General features: G+C 30.5%; 2 protein-coding genes and 1 long non-coding RNA gene across 3 annotated transcripts; 2 read left to right on the top strand and 1 right to left on the bottom strand.

Moving 5' to 3' along the window:
- The first annotated feature begins 1,716 nt into the window (after positions 1-1,716).
- Positions 1,717-7,101, top strand: LOC131662483 (uncharacterized). Its single transcript, XR_009301606.1, has 4 exons — positions 1,717-1,941; positions 2,102-2,186; positions 5,079-5,240; positions 5,329-7,101. It is a non-coding gene; the product is annotated as an uncharacterized LOC131662483 (long non-coding RNA).
- A 42-nt stretch (positions 7,102-7,143) lies between these two features.
- LOC131662482 (LEAF RUST 10 DISEASE-RESISTANCE LOCUS RECEPTOR-LIKE PROTEIN KINASE-like 1.1) lies at positions 7,144-8,516 on the top strand. Its single transcript, XM_058932278.1, has 2 exons — positions 7,144-7,152; positions 7,781-8,516. The coding sequence occupies exon 2, from the start codon at positions 8,035-8,037 to the stop codon at positions 8,431-8,433; it is 399 nt and encodes a 132-aa protein (XP_058788261.1). The 5' UTR covers positions 7,144-7,152; positions 7,781-8,034; the 3' UTR covers positions 8,434-8,516.
- A 426-nt stretch (positions 8,517-8,942) lies between these two features.
- LOC131659111 (LEAF RUST 10 DISEASE-RESISTANCE LOCUS RECEPTOR-LIKE PROTEIN KINASE-like 1.3) lies at positions 8,943-10,631 on the bottom strand. Its single transcript, XM_058928347.1, has 2 exons — positions 10,082-10,631; positions 8,943-9,343 (listed from the first exon to the last, which is right to left on the bottom strand). Exons 1-2 carry the CDS (start codon positions 10,629-10,631, stop codon positions 8,943-8,945), a joined length of 951 nt encoding a protein of 316 aa, XP_058784330.1.
- Between the last annotated feature and the right edge of the window lie 1,053 nt (positions 10,632-11,684).

Genomic DNA, 11,684 nt, shown 5'->3' with positions numbered 1-11,684 from the left:
AATAGTCGTGGTTTTTTTCTCCAGCTTTGGAGTTTCCACGTTAATATCTTGTGTTGTTATTTTATTCCTCTTTTTTCTCTATGTTTGTTATTTTCCTAACAACTGGTATCAGAGCTTTTAGTTCGATTCGGGGATAAGAGTTCTTAGTATGCTCTGTGGTTGCAGCTTTGTCTGATCTTCCACAACAGAAAAGAAATCTGATGTTGTGAAAGAGTTGTTGAGCTGCAGTCATAAGTTCCACTGTGCAGTTTGGGTTAGAGAAAACTGATGGAAGAATCATTTTAGACTTGTGGAAAGTTCAAGTCAAAGATGTCCTGATACAATCAAAATTACACAAGGTGGAAGATTATGTCGGTGGTTGAAGAACTTCCTGCCAACAAGGAAGTAGCACCATAAAATTTTAACCTGGTTTTCAGCATGTGATTTTTTTTCATGATGTAGTATATTATTGTCGGTGATGACAATGTGAAATTCTTGGAGTGATTTAGCTTCAAGTGATATATATTTTTCATGATAGAGTATGATAGTTTTTAAAACTATGATTGTCGGTGAAGACAATGTGAAAATTCTTGGAGTGATGTAGCTTCAAGTGACTATACTCTTTATGGTGGAGTATGGTTGTCGGTGAAAACAATGAAAGTTAATGTATTATTTTCAATCAAAGTGGAAATTGTTAATATTGATTAAAAATATACATGTTGATACTCTTTATGGGGGAGTATGATTGTCGGTAAAGAAAATGAAAGTTCATGTATTATTTTCAATCAAGGTGGAGATTGTTGGGTTTGGTTGAAAATATATATGTTGAAGAAGTCCCACATCGCTTAGTTTTGAGAAGGAAGAGGGATTTCAAGGCTATATATAGGATTCAAGTTTTTTTTACAAGATGCACCAGTCAAAAGCATTTTAAGCTTATATTTGACATTCTTTGTTCTCTTATGCTCTTGTATTAGAGTGTTGTGAGATGTTGTTAAAAATTTGTTTTGGAGGGTGTTAGTGTACTGGGGGCCTGGGGTATTTGAGGGTATATTATGTGTTGTAACAATTTTCACATAGTGTTATTCTTTAGTTGTCTATTGACAGCAGACATGGTTTTTTCTCCGATTTTGGAGTTTCCAAGTTAATCTCTTATGTTGTTATTTTGTTCATCTTTTTTCTCTATGTTTGTTATTTTCCCAACAGTTATACTATCATATATACTTATGACTTGTGCATTGACTTGTTTCCTTGTAATTTCCACCATAAAACGGGAATTGTAACTCCGACTGATGTGAGGTCAGATACATTGGAAAACAAGTCAAATTACATATATTTCGGTATAGATAAATCATGTTTATGTTCTAATTATTGGTTGGATAACGGTGATGAACTATTATGTGCAATTCATTATTAATATTATGTTGTGTATGTATTGAGTAGATAATGAATAAATTAAGTATCATGTCAAAAGAATAAATTTCAAACAACAGAATAAATCCCTTACTTAGACGGGGGATTGAGTCACTAAAACATTCTTTTGGACTATAAGAATGGCATTAATTGTTGAGTAATAAAATATATGAAAAAAAAGACATAACGGCTCTTAACCGTGTAGTCCCCACAGAGTTGCACACTTTAACCACCATGCTATCCAGCTTTACACACATTTCCACACTCCATTCGTACTCACACCCACTCTTTAGACACTGGCCAATCATTATGTCACCTAATTTAACGGCTATAACGTTCACTTTTTATGTGGCGCTCTTCAACCTCCTTCACAAATAGGAGTATCCTTTTCTTAATTTCCATTTTTTTATTTATTACATTTTCTTTCTTTCTTCTTCTTCTTTCACTTCATTCTGCAACACAGCAGCACTTCTTCAACCATTAATGCCAAACTTCTCATTTTGAGCTTCTGCTTCAAAGTTTTTCAAGAAAGATATCAATGCCTATGAAAGGGTAATTCCTTTTGTTTTAACTTTTAAGCATTTTTCTGGATTAGCTTATGTTTGATTATTCATAATGTGATGTAAATTGTGAGGATTGTTCATTGAAACGCGCGTGCGTGCTAGCTAGTTTTCATGTTTATTTGAGTCTTGCAATGTGGTCAAATTAACAGGCGGAAGGACTCTTGGTTGAATTGATACCGTCATCTTGTTATGGTTTTGTGGAGAAAGCGTGTGAGCTTGGAGCACCTTGTTAAGGTAACTAACTATATCTTCTACTTATAGATATTCCTGATTCAAGCATGTCATTTATTTTGTTATTTTTCTTCTAAATTTTCATTTCATATTAGAGTTTTGACTGTTAAAGTTTGTTTGCCAAGTTTTTTATTAGTTATGTTAGTGCACATGCCAAGAGTAAAGTTTAATTTGTGTGGAATTTGAATAATTAATGGATTACAACAGGCACATTTGAACAATTATTTTGTGGAATGCTCATGTTGAATTTCTTGTTTTCTGTTTTTTATTTAGTTAAAATAGTTTTTGTCACTTTAATATATTTAGAAATGATACTTGTTGCAAATACCTATTAGCTATGTACATTTATGATTCGGAGCAATTCTTGCATAGACACGACCTTAAATCCACATTCTTAGGAACAACCAATAAGAAATAATACTTTTTAAATTTATTCTAATTTTAATTTTAATTTTGTTTTTAATTGGATTCATGAGGTGGTTGAGATACTATCTTACTCCATATTGTTTATTTGCTGAGTTTAAAAAATCCGGGTAAATCTCATGATATTCAATACGTCAAGTCGAAAATTAAGTTATATGTTATTTTGCTATTAAAAATTACTAAATAAATTAATTTTTTTTAATGTTTTCTACTATATATATTAAAACAGAACTTCAACATATTTGCCACATAAAATCATTATTTTCCACATAAAAAAATTTTCTCAATAAGAAATAATACTTTTTAAGAACAACCAATAAGAAATAATACTTTTTAAATTTATTCTAATTTTAATTTTAATTTTGTTTTTAATTGGATTCATGAGGTGGTTGAGATACTATCTTACTCCATATTGTTTATTTGCTGAGTTTAAAAAATCCGGGTAAATCTCATGATATTCAATACGTCAAGTCGAAAATTAAGTTATATGTTATTTTGCTATTAAAAATTACTAAATAAATTAATTTTTTTTAATGTTTTCTACTATATATATTGAAACAGAACTTCAACATATTTGCCACATAAAATCATTATTTTCCACATAAAAAAAATTTCTCCACGTCATCAATATTCATAGGTGACACTTCTCAAAACATCCATCTTAAAACCTTAAACTTCTCTATTAAACATAATTTTTTTTATAGAAAAATTATATATAAAATTTAGAGTGAGTTACATATCACTATAAAAAATAAAATTTAATATATAATTTATTTTGTTAATATAAATGTAATTTAATTTCTTATTAAAATCTAATACATACTTATATAATGTTTTTTAAAAATTAATCGCAACTCTAAATAAAATTTTAAAAGTTTACATTTCATTATTTTAATTATAAATTTTTGTTGTTGCAATTATTATTAAATTTTATACTTTAAATTTACATTAATACTTTTATATTGATTACCGTAAATTTTAATATTATTTACTAATACTATTTCACTTTTAATTGTTTTATAAATATATTTTAAATATAATATATATTATTTATAATTTAATATATTATATTAATGAAAACTCAAAAAAAAAATATTTTAACTTTATTTATCTAATAAAAAAATATCAACTTTAATTGAAAAAAAAGAAAAAGAAAAAGAAAGATTTATGTCTTAAAATAAGCCATTTATGTAGTTATAATATTGAAAGCCTTTTACTATTTTTTTTCTCATTAACAATAAACAAAATTTAAAAGTTTATTATTATTATTATTATTATTATTATTATTATTATTTTAAAATATAACGTTTATACTAAATATTAATTTTATATCATAATTTTTTTATTAATATTTAACTTTTAATTCTTTACAAAACATAACGTTTATAAAACACTAGTAATAACTTCTTCTTAATAATAATAATAATTTAACTGACAATTAAATATAATTTAATTCTTTTCATTAGGATTTAATAGATATTACTTGTATTATAATTGAAGTGCTTAATTACTTTTAAAAAAAATTTAAAAAGTTAAATTGGAATTTACTATTTGTGCAAAAAAAATTATACCATCAATATATGTCAAATATATATAAAAAATCTATTTCCTAAATATTAGATATTATTAAATAATAAAAAATAAATTATTATGAAGATTTTACTAATAATTTGTGGTGTGATAATTCACTTATCAAAATTAGTTTCACTTTTCTATATAAATTATAAACGATAAAAAAATAACTTAAATGCATGTTCAAAATTCTTTATTTTTATCCAAAATTATTACTTTGCTTGCCGTTTCAGTTTGTGATAGTCATTTTGTGTTAGTAAGCCATTGCATTATCTTGTGTTTGGTTGCTTGCCTAATTTGAGCAATGAAGAATAAGCCAACTGAGTACACATTTTATTAGTTTGTATTAATGGGACCTATGTGTTTTATGCTGTTGGAATTTATACCAAGTAGATGGTGGTCCTATAGTTATATATTAAAATTCTTTGATTAAAATAGCAAAAATAGCCAATATCGAAAAAAGGTCTAGGGGTGGGCAAACTCAGCAGATTGGTGAGACAAGCATATGAGCTGGTGAGCACCACAATTCCTTTTCATTTAATAGAGAATAACAATTCTATAATATAAAATGGGTGACAACCCATCACAAAAATATGAGTAGTGTATCTTCCACCACTCAGATGAAACCATTTAATTTTTAAATATTTAATTATTTATTATATAGAACAATGTTTTTGATGCATTTTACACTAAAGGTAATCTTATCCACCTTTTTGAGTTCGGTAAATAAGAATTCAACTTGTCTACTCATCATCACCTTGCTGTCAAACCTCCATTTCTCACCCACCATAGATACTTCTTGCAAACCACTATACTCCTTCCATCTACTTCGGTTTCACTTTCAAACATCACAACTCACCTCGCAAATTCACTCCCTGCTCATCCACTGAATTTTTTCAGAATCAATCGCGTGTCTGGGTAACTTTCTCACAGCCTAATTTCTTAAAAGTCTTCCTTCACTGCCTAAGTTTGCTTCAAAGTCTTCCTTCGCGTGTCTGGGTAACACTTCAAAGTAAAACTTATCTCCCTTATCTCCTTCACCCACCTTATGCTCACACTCAGGTTTGCTTTCGGATCTAAGAGTTTCGGTAAATTACTGATGATTTTCTAAAATATTTGATTGTGTTGTTTTTCTGTTTGTATTTACCAGCTTTTAACATTATTCAGCCCCTGCTGCAAGCTATCTATCTAACAACACCAGCCGAGCCAACGTTCAAAAGATAGCGTAATCATATTGGAGGAGAGGATTTATTTTGATTCTTCAAAAGGTATCTTTTACTGCGTTTTTTCCCCTTGTTAGTTGTTATTAAGTTATATATCTCATCTTGTTCTTTATCACTTCTATAAATATATTTATTCCTTCAATAAAACAATTTTCATTCAGTTATAAACCGTTTTGTATATATAAACTAATTTTAAACCAATTTATTAATTACAAACCGGTTTTATATTGTAAATTGGTTTAAGAACTAGCTTTGGGTTTTATATTGAAAAATTCATTGAATGATGTTTACATTCGGTAGATAGAGGCAAAACCTTGATACTTGAATTTTGTGTAGATTAAAAGAGACTATGAATGATTGTTAACATCTACATAATAAATCTGGAAAAGAAATACCTTTTGATTGTATATTCTAAACAAATCTCATTTTTGAAAAATTAAGCTAGGCTATTGAACTCTTCTTTGTAGATGTTAGAGTTTTCATTAGTTTTAGAATGATAATCTCAATCTAAAAATAAACTCAAAGCAATTGACATTCATTTATATAAGATTTAAAAATAAATTTTATGAACTCTTCGATTAGAGAAAAAGAGAACGTTTCATTTTAAACTAGGTAAATTTTTGTATACATATATATCTTATTAATAATTTTAATATCACTATAAAACTCTAGGATGAATACTTTAAGTGTATTCTTTTTTAAAAATATAAAAGAATACGACTTGGACAACCACATACTTTTCATTATTTAAATAACATAAATCCCTATTTCTTGTAGTATATTAACAAATGTAGTTCAATTTCAGGTTGCTTGTCGCACGTTTCTGATTACAAAAGTCATTATGGAAAAATACCATTCTCAAATATTATTACATTTTTCTTTCATCACTAGCACTTTTATTTTTCTCCCACTCTTCTTTAGCCAATTTTAGGTTACCGCAGATGAAATTTACACATCTTGCACACCTTTTAGCTGTGGTAATTTCATTAATATAACATATCTTTTCTGGAACCTTAACACACAATCTAGCTACTGCGGACGCCCTGAGTTTATGCTTAACTGCCAAAATGGTAGATTAACTATGAAAATGATGTCTCAAATTTTTTACATCCTTTATATAAATTAATCCTCTCAAGTTTTGAGGATTGCAAGAGACAATTTATGGGGTTTTCTTCCTGGAAATGCGTTTTCTTGTCCCAAACATTATACTAATGTGGAAATAGATTCCCATTTCTTTCATTACACTTCCAACAATGAAATGTATACTATATTGTATGAGTGTGGTCCTCTTCCAAATTCATTCTTTACTCCCTCGTTTCAAATTTCTTTTGAAGTAATCGGTTGTTATATGGAGGGAAAATTTCATAGTACATACGTAGTATCAAGTTCTAAATTGACTGATTTGAATACGGTGAACTGCAAGAATAGTATCACAGTTCCTGGAAAAAAGAATTCTTTGACAAACAAATCACGTGTTATGGAGGGTATTTTAGTCCAAGGATTTGAGGTGAGATGGAATGGTGTTGGGGAAGACAAGTGCCATGCTTGTACAAAAAATGGAAGCAGATGTGGATACAAAAGAGTAGAAAATGCATTTATGTGTCTCTCGAAGAGATTTGTCAAGTCCATGAAGTAAAATATTCTATTTGAATACTCAATATTCTCTTTAAATCATCACAACTCTAACTCATATTTGCTTTTATAACTAATTGTTGTAGGAGCATGGAATTTGACAAAGAAAATCATCATTGGTAATAATTTCTACTTTCCTTAATATATTTCATCTTTTTTTCCATGTAGATACTTTATATACAAAATATAATTACTTACACTTCCTATGTGTTTTGAATGGTGTTATTTCTAGAGTGTTGGGAACACTTGCTGTCATCACATCCATATACCTTTATAAGCGCTATAATATACACTCTCGCAACCTCTCCTTACAACCTTTTAGACTTGATAGTTAAAGCATTAGTAAATGTCAAAACTTCGGAGTCGAACACTTCATCTTTAAAGATCTTTACAAGGCGACAAACCACTTTGACAAAAAACTAGGAGATGGAGGCAGTGCAGAAGTATTTTATGGTAACAGATAACACTTTTGTAGTCAAAATATAGTCCTTAAGATCAAGAGCCATTGCAATCATTGATTTTAGCCATTGATCATGATCAAATGGCTAAGACTCCAAAATCTCAAATGGACAACTTGTGATGTTAGATGTTTGGTGTATATCCAACAACTTAATTAAAATGGCTGCAATGATTGTGGGAAACCTTGAATGCAAGAAATTGAGTCTATTTTGTTTACTGCATCTATTTCCTTTTTTTTTAAACTTTTAATAGTCTTAAAAAATATTTTCTATCATTTGATTATTTTAGGAAAACTTCCAAATGGGCGTGAAGTGGCAGTGAAAAGGCTTTTTGAATATGGCGTCAATAAAGAACAACAATTTCTTAACGAAATAAATATACTAGCAAGAACTGATCATCCCAATATCATCTTGGTATATGGTTGCACATCACTCAAAAGTCGTCGAGCTTTGGTTGTCTACGAGTATGTTCCTAATGGATTTTTGAGTGATCATCTTCAAGGTGACAAAGCAACACCTAATAAAATTCCTTGGAACATTAGGATGAGGATTACCATGGAGACAGCAGGTGCATTGAACCATCTTCATGCTTCTGATATCATTCATACGGATATTAAAACGAGTAATATTCTCTTAGATGCCGAATACCATGTTAAAGTAGCTGATTTTGGACTTTCGCGCCATTTTCCTAATGATCAAAGTCGTGTTTTAACAATTCCACAAGGGACATATGTAGATCCTGAGTACAATCGAACTAATGCACTTACTTATGAAAGTGATGTGTTCAGTTTTGGAGTGGTGTTGATTGAGCTTATAACATCTTTGTGTGCTTATGATCACAACAGAAAGGATGATGTGTCAATCTGTATGACATGGCTATTAACAGAACTCAAAATCAAACTTTGCATGATATTGTGGATCATACCCTCGGTTTTGATATAAATTCCATGATAACGCAAATGATTAATGGGGTTGCCATGTTAGCATTTTGTTGTCTCCCAAAGTTTCGGTGATATGAGACCGGCAATGGAAGTTGAGCTCCAATGTTTACAAAGTCTCCCGGGTGTGAATGAAATCCAACCTCAAGTAGCCGACAGTTGTATACTTTGAGGTTGGATTTCATTCACACCCTAGAGACTTTGTAAACATTAGATCTCAACTTCCATTGTCGGTCCCATATCACCGGAACTTTGGAGACAGCAAAATGCTAACTCGGCAACCCCATTAATCATTTGCGTTATCATGGAATCTGTATCAAAACCGAGGGTATGATCCACAATATCATGTTCGATTTTGACTTCTTTTAATAGCCATGTCATACAGATTGACACCATCATCCTTTTTATTGCGATCATAAGCACGCAAAGATGTTATAAGCTCAATCAACACCACTCCATAATGGAACACATCACTTTTGTAAGTAAGTGCATTAGGTCGATTGTACTCGGGATCTACATATGGCGCGAAAGTCCAAAATCAGCTGCTTTAACATGGTATTCGGCATCTAAGAGAATATTACTGGTTTTAATATCCCTATGAATGATATCAGAAGCATGAAGATGGTTCAATGCACCTGCTGTCTCCACGGTAGTCCTCATCCTAATGTTCCAAGGAAGTTTATTAGGTGTTGCTTTGTCACCTTGAAGATGATCACTCAAAAATCCATTAGGAACATACTCGTAGACAACCAAAGCTCGACGACTTTTGAGTGATGTGCAACCATATACCAAGATGAGATTGGGATGATCAGTTCTTGCTAGTATATTTATTTCGTTAAGAAATTGTTGTTCTTTATTGACGCCGTATTCAAAAAGCCTTTTCACTGCCACTTCACGCCCATCTGGAAGTTTTCCTAAAAATAATCAAATGATAGAAAATATTTTTTAAGACTCTTAAAAGTTTTTAAAAAAAGGCAATAGATGCAATGAACAAAATAGAATCAATTTCTTGCATTCATGGTTTCCCACAGTCATTGCTTCCATTTTATATAAGTTGTTGGATATACACCAAACAACTAACATCACGAGTTGTCCATTTGAGATTTTGGAGTCTTAGCCATTTGATCATGAACAGTGGCTGAAATCAATGATTGCAATGACTATTGACCTTGAGGACTATATTTTGACTACAAAAGTGTTATCTATTACCATAAAATACTTATGCACTTCCTTCATCTCCTAGTTTTTTGTCAAAGTGGTTTGTCGCCTTGTAAAGATCTTTAAAGATGACGTGTTCGACTCCGAAGTTTTGACTTTTACTAGTGCGTTGAATATAAAGTCTAAAAGGTTGTAAGGAGAGGTTGCGGGGGTGTATATTATAGCGCTTAAAAAGGTATATGGATGTGATGACAGCGAGTGTTCCCAATACACTCTTTCAAAAAACATAGGAAGTGTAAGTAATTATATTTTGTATATAAAGTATCTACATGGAAAAAAAGATGAAATATATTAAGGAAAGTAGAATTTATTACCAATGATCATTTTCTTTTTCAAATTTCATGCTCCTGAGTTATAAAAGCAAATATGAGTTAGAGTTGTGATGATTTAAAGAGAATATTGTATATTCAAATAGAATATTTTACTTCATGGACCTTTTGATGTGGCAGATCTCTTCGAGAGACAAATAAATGCATTTTCTACTTTTTTGTATCCACATCCCCCTCCATATTTTGTACAAGCATCGCACCTGTCTTCCCCAACACCATTCCATCTCACCTCAAATCCTTGGACTAAAATACCCTCCATAACACATGATTTGTTTGGCAAAGAATTCTTTTTTCCAGGAACTGTGATACTATTATTGCAGTTCACCGCATTGAAATCAGTCAATTTAGAACTTGATACTACGTATGTACTATGAAATTTTCCCTCCATATAACAACCGATTACTTCAAAAGAAATTTGAAACGAGGGAGTAAAGAATGAATTTGGAAGAGGACCACACTCATACAATATCGTATACATCTCATTGTTGGATGTGTAATGGAAGAAATGGGAATCTATTTCCACATTAGTATAATGTTTGGGACAAGAAAACGCATTTCCAGGAAGAAAACCCCATAAATCGTCTCTAGCAATCCTCAAAACTTGAGAGGATTGATTTATATGAAGGATGTAAAATTTTTGAGACATCATTTCCATAGTTAATCTACCATTTTGATAGTTAAGCATAAACTCAGGGCGTCCGCATTAGCTAGATTGTGTGTTAAGGTTCCAGAAAAGATATGTTATATTAATGAAATTACCACAGCTAAAAGGTGTGCAAGATGTGTAAATTTCATCTGCGGTAACCTAAAATTGGCTAAAGAAGAGTGGGAGAAAAATAAAAGTGCTAGTGATGAAAGAAAAATGTAATAATATTTGAGAATGGTATTTTTCCATAATGAAATTTGTAATCAAAACGTGCGACAAGCAACCTGAAATTGAACTACATTTGTTAATATATTACAAGAAATAGGGATTTAAGTTATTTAAATAATGAAAACCCATAAATCGTCTCTTGCAATCCTCAGACCTTGAGAGGCTTGATTTATATGAAGGATGTAAAAATTGAGACATCATTTCCATAGTCAATCAACCATTTTGGCAGTCAAGCATAAACTCAGGGCTTCCGCAGTAGCTAGATGGTGTGTTAAGGTTCCAGAAAGGATATGTTATATTGATGAAATTACCACAGCTAAAAGGTGCACAAGACGTGTACATTACATCCGCGGGCGGTATCATGAAATTGGCTAAAGAAGAGTTGGAGAAATATAAAAGTGCTAGTGATTAAAGAAAAAGGTAATGATATTTGAGAATGATATTTTTCCATAATGACTTTTGTAACCCGAACGTGCGGCAATCAACCTGAAATTGAATTACATTTGTTAATATACTGCAAGAAATAAGATGATTTAAGTTACTTAAATATTGAAACGTATGCAGTTGTCCCAATCGTATTTTCATAAAAGAAAATGACACTTAAATTATTCATCCTATAATTTTATTGTGATATTAAAATTCTTAATAACATATGTACAGAAATTCACATAGCTTGAAATGAAACATTGTCTTTCTCTAATCAACAAGTTGAACTATCATTCCGCTTGCACGCACAGTAAATGATATTTTTAAATCTTATATACATGAATGTCAATCAGTATGAATTGATTTTGAGGTCGAGATTATCATTTTAAAATCATTGAAAACTCTAAC

The sequence above is a fragment of the Vicia villosa genome, linkage group LG3, assembly GCF_029867415.1.
Source record: "Vicia villosa cultivar HV-30 ecotype Madison, WI linkage group LG3, Vvil1.0, whole genome shotgun sequence".
Taxonomy (NCBI): domain Eukaryota; kingdom Viridiplantae; phylum Streptophyta; class Magnoliopsida; order Fabales; family Fabaceae; genus Vicia; species Vicia villosa.
Note: the sequence above shows the minus strand (reverse complement) of the source record. Positions and strands in the feature narration are given on the sequence as shown.